Genomic DNA, 19,883 nt, shown 5'->3' on the forward strand with positions numbered 1-19,883 from the left:
TCTTACAAGTAGAAGAGGAGGGGTTTTATCTGCGGGGTTGAGGGAAAAGGGGCAGAAGGAACTGAGAAGAATACGTGTGGATCAATTTTTGGGTGAAGGAATGGGGTGGTTGGTCTTCTCATCCCCACCAATAAAAAAAAAAAAAAAAAAAAAAAAAAAGCACACAACCATGCATAATGCAGGTGGATTGTGTTCTTCTTTCCTATCTATATTCTATATGCTAAAATAATCCCACCACTCTTGTGATCCCAGTCTTGGGCCTCTCAAGTAGATACTTCTGTTCATACTGAGTTATGCAGTGGTTTGGAGAGGACACATAAGAACCAGAATGGAACCAGCACCTAAGGTGTTATCAGGACTGTCCTGATGTTAGGATCCCAAGACAAAGCCCCTATTTTACCCCCTGCGCCCTGGTCCCAATTTTTCATACTTGCTATCTGGTCACCCTACTAGTACCTAAGACAAAATCTGAAAGTAGTTTCCAAAGGTAACCGACTAGAGTCACTGCATATTCCAGATTAGATAATTACTCTTGAAGTGGTAAATAAACTAAATTGAGATTTCACATAGTATTTTTTAATTACAGTTTTATTTGTATAATAGCACAAATGTCTATTTACAAATATACAAGTCATAAAAACAATATTTATGTACAAATGTTCAACATACAAATTCTCACTCTGTACTAAATTTATATTTATTAGTCACAATATTTTAAACTAAAATTTGCCAGACATTTTTCTTAAAGATTTTCTGTCTCTGAAAGGTTAAGTGGGCCTATTCTTTCCCTCTTACTGAGTCTCTTTGATCTGTGAAATTCTCCAATGAAGAGTTATTAAAGTTATTCAGTATGAGAAAGCACTTTACATGTTAGAGAGAGAAGTTTATATTGCAAGTGTATATAATCAGAAGCCAGGAAAAAGTTATATTAATAGCTTTGACTTCTAAAACATTTGAAATATAAATGATTAAGGCAAGCTGCTCAATTTAATATTTCGCAATCTTCTAGTTATTCTGTTATAATATGAAGAAACTCAGATATTGGATAGTTCAGCTTGATATTAATTTAATTTTACTCTACATTGATTTAGAAGTCTAGTCAAAAATATTTTACTTACAGATACATATATACACAACATTGCTTGGAGATCCTCTAACATGAAGAAGTATCCTCTAGGGATCCCAAAGTGGTTGCATTTAGACACTTGTAGTTAGGATGACATGGAAATGCCGATATGTTATAGATTACAAGACCGAAAAGGCCTGGTTTTTGTTCAAAAGCTATACTACAGGTAAATATATAACATTTTATTAAAATTCCATGTTTACATAAAAACATGGATTATAATAAAAATAAGCCAAATCCACCCAAATTTAGAATAAAAATAATTGTACTAAAAAAAAAAGACCAGTTTTGCAATTGCACACAAATTTCATAAATGAAAACTATATCTGATATATAGAGACTGATGTGTTTTAAAATTACTTTTCATCAACAATTAAAGAAACCAACAGCTATCTAGCTAGCTATATTTAAGGGAGCAATACGATAGGTTAATCCTCCAATCCTTTTATACACATGCTTTATGCATGAATAATCCAAATTGGACACAATAGATCTACTCACATGCATAAAGTTGTGCAGTTGTGCAAGCAACTGAAGGATCAAGACCAGAATTTATCCCTACAATAAAAATATAGAAAGAATTATAGGCTAATCTATAGAGTTTACTATTTTGAAGGACAGAGAAAAATTTGTGGGGATATGAGTGCACTCTGATGAACATCACTGCTAATGTACACATTTTCACATGACTAGGATGTAATAGTAAAGAGAAAAAATATAAAAACATTAAAGGCTACACAGCCACTAAGAATTCTCTTTTTAAAAAAACCTGTAATTCACTGTCAGAAAATAACACAGTTAAACTATACTGTGGAAATGGGGAGAGTAGATTTTCAAGCTTGAAAGTAAGTGTAAGAAAAACTTTCATGTATTCAACGTAATTCTTCGTCGCAGTGGGTAGTACTTCATCTGTGGCGAATCTGTGGTTCTCTTTCTTTTCAGGATAGTATTAGAATTTTTACTGGCAGCAGTCTCTGCTGGTGTGACTTCCACTTGTGTTATAAAGCTTTGGATTTTATTTTCTTCCTTAGCCTTACAGCCAGCAAAGACTTCTTGGCGAAGCTTGCAGAGTTCTAAGATGGGCTGCAAAGTTAACGCTTGGGAAAATCCCTCTGCTCTTTCTATCAATGCTGGTAGGGACTACAAAGAAAAGAAAAAAAAAAAAAAAAAAAAAGCATCTCCAATCCCAAGTTACATAATTAAACTAACATTATTCATATTAATTATGGGTAGAAAAAACATGTTAACTAGAATTAGACATCCATAAAAACCCCACCTAACACAATCTTTTGGAATTATAGTTCTGAGTTACCAACACTAACTCATAGACCAATAATAGCAAGAGTCTGCATTAGCAGCTCATGTAAAGAAATTTCAGTGCAAGTTTAAAGACTAAGCAGAAGAACATATGAACAGTTTATCAAGAATAAATATGGTGGAAATACTACAGCTCATTTCAAATTTCTTACCAAAGTGATAAAATGCCATTTAGTATATAGAGGCAGTACCATTCTTCTAAAATGATGGTTTAATCTTCCAAACACTGCAGGTACAGAAATCTTTAAATCTTTACAACACTGCGGATATTCCAAATTACAAAAATACTTCTACGGGTCTTTCACTGTGAATCTTAAAGGAAACTTAGTCCAAAGCAAGGGTTCTACTGCAATTATGTCTGATAAAGATGTAGAATCAGTAATTTTACAAATACAGGTGGCAAATTTTTGTACAAAAAGGATATATTGGCTAGTTAGAATATTTGCTTCATATGGCTGTTTTACAGCATTGATGGAAAATGTGTTAAATGTTATGTGACAAAAATCACAATGAAAGATTTCCTCCCAACAGGCACACAGAAATCTTACCTTCATTGCTTCACTAATCTGCTTGGATGTGACCCCTGTTAGTTGCCTAAGATTTGCCATGTGAGAAGCTGCAAAGAAACACAAACATCAAAAATGCTATATTCCCCCAGAATTATGAAGTGACAAAAAACTTTTTTTTTTTTTTTAAATAAAGAGCAGGAGAATATTACCAACTGTAAAAATACTTTTAAAAATGATTAAATAACTGCTTTGTTGCTTTCTAAGGCATTTTGTGATTCAGTATTTTATGTAACAGGAAACTAAAAGAATACACTGCTTTGTAAATTTAGTGATTCCCATTAGTAATAGTTTGATAGGTTATCCAGTAGCAGGGGAAAAAAATAAGCAGCCCTCAGGTTTCCCGTCACTTAACGACTGGGGCAATATATCAAGCCAGTACTACCTCATGTCATATTGTACAACCCATTTTTCTCATTTAGCGTTTATAGAAGAATATGGTTTCCACATTCAAAGGATTGCCACAAACCAGTCACAGCTTTATTCACTTAGGAAAAATATACAACAAATGTTTACAAGTAATCTTCCCGCAATCCCATGAACTGTTCTTTATATACATTTGCAGATGTTGTAATTGAACTAATTTTGAACTGAACTAAAGATTTTTTAAGGGCTCTGGTTCTAGGGTCTTTGAATATGAACGTACAAAATGAGAAATATTTTGCTATTTATTGCTCTTCATACATATTACTTCTATCTGTTCAGTTTTTATGCTACCTTGTGAGAAATAACCAATATGCCCCATGTTCTCAAAGTCTCCTTGACTGAAGCCTCCTAAACATTTTTAAAAAGACCAGAGAAGGCTAAGTAATGGTATGCATCTTAGGATTTCTTGATAAACATGTGCAAATAAATGTGCTCCATGAAACCACAAAGTCCAGAGGCACTTTCTATTGTTTCTTATTCACCAGTATAGATAGGCTGCTGTTTACCATACATGCAGCACAATACTTATAAGCAACTTGTATAAAGTTAGACTTACTAACTGAAAATATAGTATGAACTTGCATAAATGTCTTTAAACTCACCTATAGCCTATATTACTCTCTAAAAACCTGGATGTGGATGGTCATTTACCAACTTCCACCCCTAAAATTACGATTCTCTGTGCTAAATTTTATATGTTGCCATTATTATTCCTAGTCATTTATGTTGCTAGAGGCCTCATCGAGGTGCAGACAGGAAAAGCAAGATACAAGGTCCCTGCCCCAAAGGTCTGCAACCTAAATTAGATAAACACAGGAAACAACATCAACAACAAGGTGGTGAAGGAAGGAAGACAGTTACAACAAATAAAACCTCAAGACATGTTTATGAAGCTTAAAAGATTTCATTATATTAGACAATAAGATAGGGCAGAAGACAACAAAGGTGAAGAGGTCAGTAATGGAAAGTTAGACAAAAGTAACGGATTTGAGGGAAGGTTTTGTTGTTGATATACAACTGGAATTGCTGCCTTCAGCATTCAGAGTTACAGTTAACCTTTCCCACTCAGCAAAACTGGAGTGATAAGTGTTACTACAGAAAAATTAAGAACTCACTATAAACAAAATGGGAAGGTGTTCTATTAGATCAATTTGGAAAGAAGAGAGAAGTTTGGAAGAAATTAAGCTGCACAGTAGATGGAGAATGCAGGAAACACTTTCATTTTACCGTACTGTGGCAATAACAGGATGAGAATCTCTATGTAAAATTAGTTCTTGTGATCACTCTGAGTAGGAAAATCAAAAATTTGGAATAATTTGCAAGCTAAAATAATAGACCTAGTATGCTTCTCATCAAACAGTCTATCAAAAGCAATCCTGCACTCGTCTGCTATAGCAGGAAAATGAGCACTCTGCCCCGGGAAGAGTATTACTAGTGGAGACTTAGTCTGATTCCTATCCAGGTGTCAGGCAGCATAATTCAGGAATGGCAAAGGATGTTAAAAAGGCAGGATTATTCAGATCTTGGGAGGAAAAATATTTGCACAGCAATCCCTCTAACTAAAGAAAGAGCAGTGGACTATGAATGGACACTCATCCAAAAGGACAGTACATCTCCGATAGGAAGTTTTGATGACAGGATACAGAGTGATGGAAGGCTGAGCGAAGTAAGGACTCCCCCAAATTGTGAGTGAGAAGACAAAAGCAGTTACTTGAGACCCCTCTAGGTAATCAGAAACAATGGCACATTGAGTACATTTAACATGTCACTATCGGTTAAAGTTTAGGTTTACATGGAGAGCATTATATTCCTCATTGTTCTAGGCTTTCCAAAACATAGGGAAATGAAAAAAGGATATGAAAGGTATTGAGTAATCTAAACATTTTTGGTTTCTGGCCACTGCACTTACTAAACTGGAATGCATTAACTTCCCAGAGACTATGCAAATTCTAAAATTCAGCACAAACAACGTGCTTTTTGTTAATAACTTGCTGTTGCTTTGTTTAAAAAGAGCAACAACAAAATAAAGACTGCCGACGTTCCAAAAGTTCATCCATGCTTAAACCTGCAGATGTGGATACTAACCCCACCACTGAAAAAAACTTCAACTATGAAGTGAAGTTCTTTACAGCGCCTGCTGGCATCTTAGCTACAAAAACTGGCATTCCTCAGAGCAGTCTCCTCTCAGTTACAAAAAGGAAACACAGCCTAAAGTAAAGTCAGATCAGCAATTTGAGAATTGAAAGCTTCTATCAAAACTTCCCCTCAGTTCTAGTTAATGTTTCTATTTGTTTAAATATTTTTATATTGTGTGAATGACATTGCGCTGCCAAAGCACACTGAGGACCTTGTAACCACAAGGTATGATTTACTGCATTCAAAATGCTAGAAATAAACCAACACGCTTTTAAAATAGGGTAGTGAAGATAATCCAGCTTGTAAAGACAAGCCTTGAAAGATGGCATCCTACTGATGGCCCTTAATGTTTTATTTGTTCTTAACTGTAAGTTCCTTAGGACAGAGACAGTGTCCTGTTTAGAAAGTACCTAGTAAACTTAGGACACTGATTAAATACTTAGTTTCTGCTTTAACAGTTACAATTTATATTTCATGTGTCCCATTGACGTTGTACTTTAAAAGGTGACATGAGTGTTTATTATAATTTTTAAGACGAAAATCAACTCTGTGCCACTCAGTACTGAATGATAAAAGCATGTCCAAAAATGTGTACTTTATGCTTCTTTCCCAGGTCAGCCAGTTCTTAGCAATTGCTTGCCTACTGACCGATGTTGAGAACCAAGTGGTATTCTCATAAGACATGAATAGGAACACAGTGATTCATTGAGTTTGGTATCTTGTCTACAACAGTGGACAGAGAAAGAAACTCTGCCCCAGACAGTTATTGGATAACCTGACCCACAGAAAACATTTGTCAAACCCCCATCATTTGTTAGTGGCCGATTTTTGCCCTGAAGCACAGCCTGTAATAGCATGAAGGTTCAGGACAAGAGAACTAGATGCGTGCAAATAAAGCAATGTAACAGTATGCTCAGCTACCACAAGGCTCTATGTCTGCACAGTTACATCCAGAATAGAAGTGTATTCAAATAACCAAGTTCTCGCTCGGATAACTATGCCCACAGAATGAACAGGTTAAAAATCTTTGTCTGAAAGTCACACTTGAAAGAGAACAATTTTATTGGCGTTTCTTAAAAAATTTGCATTCGGTGATTCCGTTAGGTAATGTTCTCTATACATTTGCATTGTCATAAGAAACACTTACCTTGAGAGGGCTCAGGCTTTCTCTCTTTTTGCTTTACGACAGGCCGATAGAGCTTCTGCATACACAAAAATAAATTCAAAATATTTTTCACTCTGAAATATTTCCTTAGATTAAGACACTACTTAAACCATGTTTTTCACAGTACCTAGCACAATGGGTTACTACTGTAATAAAAATGGTTAGTGGGATTAGTGCTCTACATCCAATACAGAGAACTGTTAGAAAGAGTGATCTAATTAGCTCTGTCTGCCCATTTCTTATTTAAATGTATATAAAAACCATATTAAGCTTTATTTTGCCAAACTCTAAACTCATTGTTAGTGCAGAGGAAAGCAAGATTTTTAGCTGAAATCTAGATATTTTGGGAGAAGCATTGCCATCTGCTACATGATTTATGAAACAGAACTGCAGAGCAACTCTTAGGGAACCCTTTATGGAGCCTGGACAAACTTGGAACAAAGGGAACATTTATACAGAAAGCTATTAATATGGCCAATCACTGTCAGTTTCCGCTGTTCTAGCTTTGCAGGTATTTGTGTATGAATAAGAACATTCTCCCTCAAAACTCAGGTTCTCCTGCTCTTTTGACCATGCCATGAATCTTGTGTTCTGACATCAAGTAGATGTAGCAGAAATTAATGTAATAGTAGATTCAGCATTATGATTTTACTTCAGGTTGAGTGATGAGCAAGGATAGGCTCTGAGGGAGGAAAGAAACTTATTTCAATACCAACATCTTCAACAGTTAGAAAATGTTTTTAGTTTTTATAATACAAGGGAAAGGCGAGTAACATTTATATTCAAGTCTGACCCATAAAATATTTTCTCCACTACAAGTCACCTCTCAAAATTGTGAGCAGACCAGGATAAGAGAGTCACTTCTTTCTGTCATTAGTCACTATTGGAACAAAATTCTCGTGGCTCTTCGTTAGCTAGTCTGGAAATACAGAAGGCAACAGTCCCAACTGAGGGAAGTATACAACTTGCACTGCTCAAGCATTTTTAATGGATTGACTTGAAGATCCTTAAAGGAGGCAGCCTTCCTTTGGCAGATGTAGGGAGATTGACACACTTGTGCAGAGCAGGTGTAGCTGTTCTTCAGGAGGAGTGTTTTTTGGAGAAAAGTGTAAGGAAGCCCTGGAACTTCATTGTTATGGGCTATTATATGAAGCCACTGCCTTGAGACACATATATTGAGACAGTGATGGTAGTGGGAGTTGTGCTGCCCATGAGGACTCCTTACAGCCAAAGATGAGGAAAATATAAAAAGCTATTGCTCAAAAGTGGTTGAAAGTGATGTATAGTGATGCCACATTTTAACAACTTTGTAATTTTTGCTGAACAATTTAGGTAGAACAGAATAATTTAATTAGTATTACTGCAAAATCTGAAAGGACCATCAGTAACAAAAGCAAGAGGGGTCTCTTTGGGGAAATTACTTTTGGACTACCGTAAATCATAATTATCATTCACTTTGTAACCTGAAAACATTAACTATTAAAAACAAACAAACAAAAAAAACCCAAACAGTCTTGCTGCATATCTCAGCAAAGATTTAATAGTAGAGTGTGATAAAGTCTTATTACTAAGACTTCATCTTTACAAAGTCCAAATTAAGATCCTTACCAACATTTCTTGCTCTGCTTTCATGGTTTTGATTACATGTACTAATATCTTCCTGGGACACTGCTTACGCTTCGTAGCGGTCTCTACTATAAGTTCATCAAACTGATCTTCGAGGATTTTGATGTCAGAACCTAAATTCACAAGAAAAACAAGGTGACACAGTATACACAGTTATTTTAAGTGTCTTTAAAAAATACAAAATTATTACAGGAAATTAAAGAAAAATAAAGCAAAATGTTGGTCAGTCCTTCCCCCTAACAGCAGGCATTAAAATTTCTCATGGCAATTAGTCTCCTTACCCCCTGTTTCAGGGCAGCTGGCTCAACAGGTGTTATTTGTACTGGAACAGTGCTTAGAGAACCCAATCAGGGATCAGGCCCCACTGCACTAGGCACTGTACAAATGTAAAATGAAAAGATGATCTCTATCCCAAACTGCTTACAATCTAAGTAAATTTAGTTAGTTACAGAGAGAGGATGGAGTCAGGTTTGTGTTTCCTGTTTTTTGGAGAAGTTAGCATCCATCAGCCTAAATCATGTAAAGTGAGCCTACATGAGGGATGCCCCATCCCCTCATAATGTATACAATACAGGGACACCGTCCTGAAAGTGTAAAGCTGCTAAAGGTACATGTGCTAAGTGCTCAGACTCCACACTGAATATTGCTATTCTTCACTAAATAGAGATTGATTCACAGACAGACATGATGTGGGACTGTCCAAAAGTAACTGCTTTCTAGAACTCTAAGACTGAAAGTCAGCTTAATATTACAACTGCATCTCACACATGATACTAATTTCCTGGATGCCTTGAATCCTTCTGAGAAGCTTCAGATTTATGAGAGCATTGGTTATTGTTAAGAGATGGGCTACACATATTTTAGTTTTATACTAGTATAACTATTTCGGTCAAGGCTGGGATTTTATTCCAAAGTACTTATAGCAAGGCAACGCCTAGTTATTCCCTTTTGCGAGTAAGCTAGCCGAATATAAGCTCCTTTATACCACTATAATTGCATCCACCTAGGGGGATTGTTCTGCTATAACTATACTAGTATAGTTAACGCAGTACAACTTCTGTGAGTAGACAAGTCCTAAGATGCTAGTTCTCATCAGCTCCCTTCAGCAAAGATAGTAGATGTTGGAGCAAGTAGCTATTAGAAGTGACTACTGATCCAAAGCCCATTAAACCCAATGGAAAAAACTTCCATGGGCATTGAATCAGGCCCTCAAGCTTGACAAGTATTTTGTCAGATCTACTAAACCCCATTACTTTGATATTTGTGGCAGCCTTTTCAGACATGTATTCAGCCTGAAGACACATTCTAGACTTCAGACAAACTTTGCACTCCTTGAGAATTATTACAAGGTGTGCCGTAACTATACTGTGACTTAGAACAAAGGCTGGCTATTTTGAGACAATGCTCTTCTTCCAGCAGTAATGGCTGCTATTGTTCACTACATTAAAAAAAAAAAAAAAAATTACATTTTCTGAGGGACTGAAGAGTGGTAATCCTGACACTGAGCTATGCAATGAAAAATATAAAATATATATTTTACCTCTGTACTCATACAGACACCACACACTTATGAGTTGATCTTTCTGTAATACATAATTTTTTTTCTAAGAGCAAATTCTTAAAAGTATCAGACAAAATATGCAAGGCATTTTTCCCTTTGGCTGTAAAGTAAGGAGAGAAGTATTATGTGAGTAGTGTTTGCAGTATGTGTTTCCTATAATAAGTTCTTAGCTTCTCAAATATTGCAATTAAACTTGACAATTTTTAAAACTAAATACTATTAGATTTGTCTGAGACAACTTTAACCAGCTGTCTATGTTATTTAAAGTCATATCATCTATCATTACACACTATAAAAACTAGTTACCCTAACCACATTTCCTTCCGTTTTGTAACAGTTACATTCCTGTATTCTAGAATGCATGTGATCCAAAGGCTGAGACCATTTTAGATTAGGGGTAGGCAACCTGTGGCACGCGTGCCGAAGGCGGCACGTGAGCTGATTTTCAGTGGCACTCACATTGCCTGGGTCCTGGCCACTGGTCCGGGGGGGCTCTGCATTTTAATTTAATTTTAAATGAAGCTTCTTAAACCTTTTAAAAACCTTATTTACTTTACATACAACAATAGTTTATTTATATATTATAGACTTATAGAAAGAGACCTTCTAAAAAAGGTTAAAATGTATGACTGGCACGTGAAACCGTAAATTAGAGTGAATAAATGAAGACTCGGCACATCACTTCTGAAAGGTTGCCAACCCCTGCTTTAGATGTTAGTGTATTAGGGAAAAATGGATATTCAGCACCCTCTACTGGTCAATCTGCGCAGCATCAGTGGATGTGGAAGAAATGCCAATAGGCAAAACAATAGAGTTGGGTGGGAAACTGTTTTCCCATTCCATGAAAATTTATGAGATTTCAAAATATTTCCTGTTCTGCACTGGGACAAAACCAAGTCCTTCCAAACATTTTCACAAAATAACCGACACCTCCCTGTCAGGCGAGTGCCCTGACCACCAGGCTGACGACTATTTGGGGTACAAGAGGGAATTCCTCTTTCAATCTTTCTGGTTGGAACTGTTCTACTTCGGCTATATAATCTGTTTGTCCCTGTACAATATGTACTTATTTATAGAAAGTGGAATAGCTCTAAATCAGACCCTGAAGTTTTGATTTGTTGAGAGCAAACCACCAATGTTGTGCTCTAACCTTGTTTTCCCATCAAAATAAGTGGGTTATTTACACATACACACAATTCACAAGACTTATAAAATAAGAATTTTTTAACAGATTTTGCACAACTGTAATGAAAATCAATAGTTTACATTTTAAAATAAATATTTTTCCTAGAAGTGTATTAACTGCAAACTTAAATGCTGAGCTGAGTACTTCTGGCATGTTTCCACTGATATTCCAATAAGAAACTAAAATTGACATTAGTTCAAAATGACCCAAAGTGGGTAAGAATTTTCAGATTTTTTTTTTTTAATTCAAACTTTTTTGTTTGATTTTTTTTAAAACGGGGAAAAAGTTTTCCATAAAGAAAAATGTATTCCAATAAAAAAGTGATCCACGTTAAAATAGAAACAAAAATATCCTTCCATAAAGAAAGTTTCCAAGATGATGCAAACTTGAAAAATACTAGTTTTACAATGGTTTAAGTCAGGACTCTCTAAAACAGAATCCATTTTCTCAGTTCCAAACTTTCTGCCAAGAGGTAGTGATTCTGGAACATAGCTTGGAGTGTGTCCTAAGCCTAGGTCATCAGTTGCAGAGTTTATAGAGTTTGCTGACCAAGCAGCAGCTCAGGGAACTCTTCTTCCACATTCAAGTCCATACCTGTGTTTTCAATTTCACTCAACCAAGGGTAGCAGTTGCATGTGAGGAAGAATACCTGACACTCACTAACAGGTATATGCAACCAAACCACACTAACTGTCTTCTGTGAACACTAGAGGATACTAAGAATCCCCATTATTACAAATTAAAAGATATTAAAAGCAGTAACTGCATGTGACAGGGTGGATTAGGCCTAGAGGCCCCCTGCTGGAGGCCTTGTGATCCTGCCACATCCCACCCCAGAAAAGGCCAGTAGAGAGGTCCTCCAAGCTGCCTAGAATGGCTGTGTGGGAAGCAGCCACTCAGATTCCAACAGGTAAGTATAAGAAGAACTGCAGGGCCACAGCAAGTTCAGTTCCTTGCTGGAGCTGTAGGAGTGTAGACAGTGTGTGGCTGGCTGATAGAGCTATAGGACCTCGGATGAGGTAGTGCTGCCAGAAGCCAGGGAGAGCTAGAAGGAGCCCTGAGCTGATTGTGGGAACTCCATCAGGACAAGGTCCTGACGTAAGGGTGAAGACAGCACAGGGCCGTGGCAAAGTGGCCCAGGGAATCAGAGCAGCAGCGTGACTTAGGGCAGGACTATGCTACAGCCGGGATCGAGGCTCTGAGATTGATCCACTGGCAGTTAATTTTCGTGAAGACCCACCAAATTGACAGCAGATTGCTCTCCAGTTGACTCCTGTACTCCACCCCCGACGAGAAGAGTAAGGCAAGTAGACAAGAGAATTTCTCCCACCAACCCCCCGCGGTAACTTGACCTAAGGTACATATTCACGTAGCTGGAATTGCAGTAGTGCGGTAGTGTAGACATAGCCTTAGATAAAGAGACACAGCAGATAACTATCTACAGGATCCCTGGGATGGTACCTGGAGTAGTGGACAGCCCCTCCCCCCTACCCCACACACACAGCCACTGGGGGAAGCAGCTTGGACAGTGAGGAACTCCAGAGAGGGGAACTAAACTATAGTGACCCAGCTGGAGAGCTGTAGCCAGGAAACCCCAAGAGGGTGAAGACACTGCCTCCAGGGAAGGAGCCCTGAGGCACTGCTCTATTCTGGAGCAGGGACAAACAGCGACATGAGAGGGCACTGAGAGAGGCCCCTGTTGAACATGTACCTCAAAAGGGGTTTGGTGTTGCTTTTATCTCACTGACAGAATATGTATGACTTGGGTGGATGGCTGAGTCAGTGAAGACCCACCACAAACTGAAAGAGTGCAGGCACTTGCACTCAGCCGGGGGTGCTCGCAAGAGGTGAGTGCAACACTGTTACACTGCAAAATAACATTTTTCCCATTCATCTATTCATTACACCCACTCTTGTGTCTCTGGATATAATCAAGAATGCCAATCCCTGTGATGTAAACATACTTTTCTCACAAGAACTGGCTTGAGATACCACCAAACAACCATCAAGATAGTATAGGAAATTACAGTAGTACTACCCAACATCAATTTTGCTCCTCTAGGATGCACAAGGAATTTAGCTTGTCGTTAATCTTTGGCTGGTAGTTTTGCAGGGGTGGGACTTTCATTACTTTGCATCCATTGAATACTCTATTATATGTTAACTGTTACTCTATTTTTCTTCTTACTATCATTGTGAGAGAGTTACATCATAGCCTGGGGTGTCATGATTTAAAAAAATTGCAAAGTAAAAAAATAGGTTGTGAGTTTACTGGGAAGAACATTAGTTTCATTTTTTGTTAAATCTGATTTATTGCTTATTAAAGCTTTAAAAATAATATCCCTTCCATTTGTCCTATTCAATTCAGATAGTAAAAATAAGAGAAGAAACAAGACTAAGTGAATGGGACTGTAACAAGTGATCATGTAAAATGATTATTTTTTCAAACTAAATCTTATTTTGTAAATATTGCACTAGTCCTTTTGTTATGAACCCTTCTGCAGGATAACTACCATGAGCATTGGTTATATAAACTTCTTTATTTTGAAATGTCATTTACCTATTATTTATAAATCACCCATCATCTTGATGACTGAGTATCGAACAAATCTGAAGTCGTAAGTGTCAGAACAAATTGAGTTATCTTAAACACCCCGTTTGTTTCCAGGTCACAGAAATTTATATGTTCAAGGATTATTTTTCCTCCTTTAAATTTATATATGGAGGTTGTTTTAGGGGAAAGGTTTTAATTGAAAAGGTGTAAATCATTAATCTGAACACACACAGGCTTGGGTTCAGTCTGTTCTCTTCCCTAGGCATCACATATATATTAGCAACAACAGGAGGAACAATTGCTTGATTAATATATTAAGTGCTTAGACTAAAGTGAAGACATTATATTAAAAACCAAACACACACCATTCTGAAGCTCAGCTTCATCTGAAGTTTCATGCCATGGGTGTCCATTAATGGTAATATTCTCTTGAACTGATGTTTCAAAGTTCTGTAAGAAAATCAGATCAAAATATTTAAAATAATATGCTTTCTAACCTACCAATGTAATATAACACAGCTGACAACTGAATTTAAAGAACTTGTTCAGCATTTTCATTCAGGCAAGGACTCCATCCATGTTCCCTTGAGTTATTTTGTGTGTGTGAGACCCCCACGTGGTACCTTAACACAAGTTTAAAGCACATTAATGTGGTCTCTTGGTTTAGGATGGTCATTTGTTCCAAACATCCAGGAAGAGGGGACTGGCAAGAAAAAAACTGAAAGAAAGTAGAAGGAAAGGATAATGGGAAGGGAAGTATGAGACATGCTGTAACCCATCCCCCTGTCTGGCAGGGGCAGAAGCTGCTGCAGAGTAAGGAGAAGTGCTGGCCTCCTCTCCTGGGCTTAGTGAGGATAAGGAGGGAAGCCATGCAGCTACCTTTGTCTATAGCAGGGGTTCTCAAACTGGGAGTCGGGATCCCTCAGGGGGTAGTGAGATTATTACATAGGGTGTCGCAAGCTGTCAACCTCCACCCCAAACTCCGCTTTGCCTCCAGCATTTACAATGGTGTTAAATATATTAAAAAGTGTTTTTAATTTATAAGGGGGGGGGGTCAGACTCAGTGGCTTGCTATGTGAAAGGGGTCACCAGTACAAAAGTTTCAGAACCACTGGTCTATAGGTTATCCTACACTTTCGATTATAAGATCGTCTTTTCAGTTGCACATAAGTTTGCCAAACAACCTGTCTGAAATGAAAATTTTCATTCCAGGTGTCTGACTCAGGCTGAATTTTTTGATATGTTTCAGCTAAAACGGTTCGGTCATTTCCAAGAACGAGGTTAGGGAAAAATATATGCTTTGTCCATCTTTAAAAAACAAAAAACAAAAAAAAACCACACGCATCAACTGTTTTGTTGAGCTTTGGCACAGAATATTTGGTAGGTAGGTAACCATGGTGTCAGGGGCATCTCTTTTGCTATTCCTGTGAAAATCCAATCAAATCCAGCCAAATTACAGCTTGTGCAACCTTAAATTGGCCCACTTGTGCATATGCGTTATGATACAGCCATTAGTTACAGGATCCCCTATTTTACACAGAGCCCCTCTCTCGTTCCCTGCACAGAATGGATGGTGCATACTAAATGGGTAGCTTTTAATCTTCATCATTCAAAGTGTGCCCCTCAGCCTTATTTACTGCACCCTATCCAAACACTGCATTGAATACAGAATAAATTTATGTCCTCCTGGGCTTTTCTATGGTGCTCTCACCATAGTAATTTAGCTCTTCACACAGCATTATCATCCCCTTTTTACATATATAGGTCTAAGGTACAGAAATTAAAGCCCAAGGGATCCACTAATTTTGGGTGCCCAAACTGAGAAACCTAGGACCTAATTTTTATAGCACTTTATATGATCGGAACAGAACTCCCACTGATCTCAGTTGTAGTTCTGAGTGCTTGATACTTCTTCAAATCCAACTCTTGATGTCGGAAGTTGGGTATCCAGAAAATGAGCAACAAATTAGTGCCCACCAGTGAAAAGTTTGGTTTAAGTGTCTTGCCCGGCATGACATAGGAACTATGTGACAAACATATGGGGTTAACAGGACCCTCCTTTCTCTTCCTGCAGCCCTCTGCCACATTCACTACACACCTTACATTTCTGCAACAAATGGGGGATGAGGTATCATTCATTATGCAACCCTGATTCATTCCCAGAGCATAGTCCATCCCATGTACTGAATGAGATGAGGTCCTATAGAAAAATTAGTATATGTTCCTACGATAGACTGTATCATAATGTATACACACAAGAGTAGAGCCCTACAACAGGACCCAACAAGTGTCAGGTCTGGGTCTAGCTGGGTAAGAAAAAAACAGACCCTCTTGGACTCAGGCCAGGTTGGCTCCACTCCTCCTGCCAGTGGGGCTGGTACATTGGCAGCTGCATGCCTTGCTCTTGCTGCCACATCACTGCACAGCGTATGCTGCAGAGTGAGTATGCTGAGGAGTTGAAACCCCTCATGTTCTGCCGCACAGCAAGGAGTGGTGGACAGCAGGATCAGGGCACACCGCTGTGCTGAGCCCACAGGCACAAGTGGGCAGTGGTGGCAGCGCTGACTTGGGTTTGGAGGGGAAGGGTTGGTTGGGGTCAGGTCAGAAAACTATTTGACTTTCTTGGGTTCAGGTTGGCCTGGCTTGGGTCCAATTTTTAGGCCTGAGCAGAAGTCTACACAAAGAGGGCTGAATCAGAGAGAGGAAATATGGTCAACAGGTGCTAGCCTCAGACCAAGCAAGCATGATGGGTTGCACAGACAACCTTAATTCTAGCATTACCTAATTTCTGAGCACTTGACTTTGCTATCTTAATGTTCTTCTAATGTAGTGTTATTAATAAGCCATAGAAGATAGGTATGAAGAAGCTCATTCAGAACCCATACAAATTCAACAATGAAGCCAGGTTTTCTTTTCCATGTGAGACAATTACAAATTCTCACGTCTAAAGAAGATTGCTTCTGTTGTGGAGGTTGGGTACTGGCCACTTCTTTATGGTCTATGACAGCGGTTCTCAACTGGGGTCTGTGGCCCTCTGGGGGTCCATGAGCCCTTTCAGAAGGGAAGCGTGGCCCCACCACTGAAGCAGGGGGCACCCCCCTCAGGGTTGAAGCCGGGAGCGGCCTGGGGCTGAAACCCCGAGCTCTCCTCTCCCCCCCACTTGAAGTCAGAGCAGCAGGGAGCTGAAACCTCAAGTTCCACCTCCTCCCCCACTGAGGCCAGGAGCAGTGGGGCTGAAGTCCTGACCTAGGCAGAAGCCCTGAGCCCATGGGCAGAGTTGAGGGGGCACAAGTGTGTTGCCCTCCCCCCAAAAACTGTAGTGCCTTACCCAGAGTGGGCAGGTCCTCCCCCCACACCTCCTCCTCTCTGTCAGCTCCCCTCAGGCCCCACCCACCTTCTGGCCAGATTGTAGGCAGGAAGCCAGAGCCAGGCAGTGTGGGGCAGCTGCTCCTCTGGCTGGTGGTGCCATGAAGTGGGCAGCCGTGGCATTCCCCTGTCTGCTGCTGGTGCCCAGGGTTGCGGCTCCTTCTCAGCTCCCAGCCCACTTTGACTGCTCACGCAGCTAGTCAGCTGCCCAGGCGGGGAGCCAGCTCCGGGGCAGGCAGAGCCCTCGGGGAGCAGCACCCGGCACACAGCCCCAGACAGGTGGGTGGCCTGCTGAGGTGAGTCAGGGTGTGGAGGTGGCACTCCCTTCATGGACCTCACTGTGCGGAGCTGGCCAAAGTCCTGCCGGCCCCTGCCTCCCCAAAATAGAAGTCAAACAACGCCTATGCCCAAGGGTTCCCCTTTGCCCCCTGGGCATGTTGGGGGAGGGGGGGGGGGAGAAATCTCAGAAAGAAAAAGGTTGAGAACGCCTGGTCTATGACATTTTTCAGAACATGAAAACCACAAAAATAAAAAAAGCTGGATGGTTTTTCTGCTTCATTAACCTATTTAAGGGGATACCAGCAATTTAGACTAGAGTACAAAAAAAAAAGTGAGTTAAATTAGTTTCAGGTACTAGATGTTCCCTTGTATTCTTCTGACAAGTTTTTAGGGACTTACAATCACATTCTCATTTTTTTCTTTGTTCTTTTCCTGTCCCTGCATGAAAGACCCATAGAAGCAATAGGGGAAACAAGACCAATCCCCAATCCTGAAATGTGAGCCACACAGGCAGATTCCTGAGCATGTTTGGAGCCCCAAAGAAGTCAATGGTCTCTGTTTCAGAGTAGCAGCCGTGTTAGTCTGTATCCGCAAAAAGAACAGGAGTACTTGTGGCACCTTAGAGACTAACAAATTTATCTGAGCATAAACTTTTGTGGCCTGTAGCCCACAAAAGCTTATGCTCAAATAAATTTTAGTCTCTAAGGTGCCACAAGTACTCCTGTTCTTTTTAATGGTCTCTGTGTGCACACAGCTTGTTGGACGGCAGGATCAGGGCCTAATTGACTGCACAGGTATAACAGTGACACTGACTATACACAAAGCACATTAAAATGTACAAGACAAAGGCTGAAACACAGAGACATTTCCCCCTCTAGTCTTTAAAAGCAGCTGAGAAGGGATGCAAAGCACTGAAGCAGTGCCTAGTATTATCATCGTTCTTAGATTAGAATCAAAATGGAGTTGACAAATTTAAGATTTGGTCCGAAATCAACAAGATGAAGTAGTCAAGACAGGTGCGAAGTACTACACTTAGAAAAAAAATCAAATGCACAACTACAAAATTGCAATAGGTGGTGGTTCTGCTGTAAAGGACCTGCGAGTTATGGTAGATCACCAACTGAGCGAGAGTCAACAATGTCATACAGTTGCAAAAAATGCGACTATTCTGGGGTGCATTACAATAGGAGTGTTATATGGAAGAGTAGGTCTACACTATCGCTTAAGCTAATTTAACATATGTCGCTCAGGGGTGTGAAAAAGACACCGTAAGTAATACAAGTTACAACAACCTAAGCGCTGTTCATACTGGTGCTATGTTGGCAGGAGACGCTCTCCCACCGACATAATTACTCCACCTCTGCGAGAGGTGAAAACTATGCTGATGGGAGAGCGCTCTCCTCTCAGCATAGAGCATCTTCACCAGACATGCTACAGTGCTGTGGCTGCACCCATATAGCACTTCTAGTGTATACCTTCCCTGAGAGACAGAAGTTAACTGGGGAGCGCTACTTGGCACTGGTGAGGCCTCAGCTGGAGTAGTGTGTCCAGTTCTGGACTCCACACTTCAGGAAAGATGTAGACAAACCAGAGAGAATCCAGAGGAAAGCAATAAAAATGATAAAAGATATAGAAAACCTGACCTGTGAGGAAAGGTTGCAGAAAACCTTAAGTCCTGAGAAAAGAAGCCTGAGAAAGAACCTGCAAAGTTTTCAAATACATCAAGGGCTGTTCTACAGAGGACTGAGAACAATTGTTCTCCAGATCCACGCAAGGCAGAGCAAAAAGTAATGGGTGTAATCTGCAGCAAGGAAGATTTAGAATAAATGGTAGGAAAAACTTTCTAATGATAAGGGTAGTTAAACTCTGCAACAGGCTTCCAAAGGAGGTTGTGGAATCCACATCGTTGCCTAACATGTTTTTATAAACCTCCCAACTCCTGTCAGGGATGGTCTAGGGTCTACCTCAGCACAGTGGGCCGGACTAGGTGATCGCTGGAGGTCCCTTCCAGCGCTCTATTTCTAGGACTCTGTGGCTGCTCTCACCAACTCCAGCCCCCCAGGTCGGAGGCGGCTCGCACAGAGGTGGACGTTTAATTGCGGGACTGTGGCCCTTGGGCCCTCCGGGCTGGCTGAGGCCTCGGCCTCACCGGGGGCATCTGCCAGCCTCTTGGCTCCGCCCGAGGGGGTCGGTCGGGGCAGCCCCAGCCCCACTTTAAGACGGGCCCAGCCTCCCCCACCCGAGCGGGCGCAGCATGCGGCTCCCGTTCACCCCCGCGGCGGCTCTTACCCACAGCGCGTCCCGCAGCGCCCGCTCCCGGCTCTCGGCCCCGAGCTCGCCGGGCTGCCCGTCCGCCAGCGCCCGCACGTACGGGGCGCACAGCCCCAGCACCTCGCCCACCCAGCGCTTCGAGCAGCAGCGGACGCGCGTTTCCCGGAGGGCCGGGGAGGGCGGTCGCGGCTCCGGCCCCTTCGCCGCCTCCTTCGCTCTTGGCTGGGCCGGGCTTGCCGCCATTTCCCGCTTTCCAAACCGCCGGAAGCGGAACCCGCCCGAGCCCTTCATGAACCGGCGTCTC

General features: G+C 40.5%; 1 protein-coding gene across 1 annotated transcript; it reads right to left on the minus strand.

Moving 5' to 3' along the window:
- Positions 1-570: 570 nt before the first annotated feature.
- On the minus strand, positions 571-19,866 carry NSL1 (NSL1 component of MIS12 kinetochore complex). Its single transcript, XM_054022827.1, has 6 exons — positions 19,598-19,866; positions 14,029-14,113; positions 8,345-8,475; positions 6,719-6,773; positions 2,992-3,059; positions 571-2,266 (listed from the first exon to the last, which is right to left on the minus strand). Exons 1-6 carry the CDS (start codon positions 19,820-19,822, stop codon positions 1,991-1,993), a joined length of 840 nt encoding a protein of 279 aa, XP_053878802.1. The 5' UTR covers positions 19,823-19,866; the 3' UTR covers positions 571-1,990.
- Positions 19,867-19,883: the final 17 nt, after the last annotated feature.

This window comes from Malaclemys terrapin, chromosome 3 (assembly GCF_027887155.1).
Source record: "Malaclemys terrapin pileata isolate rMalTer1 chromosome 3, rMalTer1.hap1, whole genome shotgun sequence".
Classification (NCBI taxonomy): Eukaryota; Metazoa; Chordata; order Testudines; family Emydidae; genus Malaclemys; species Malaclemys terrapin.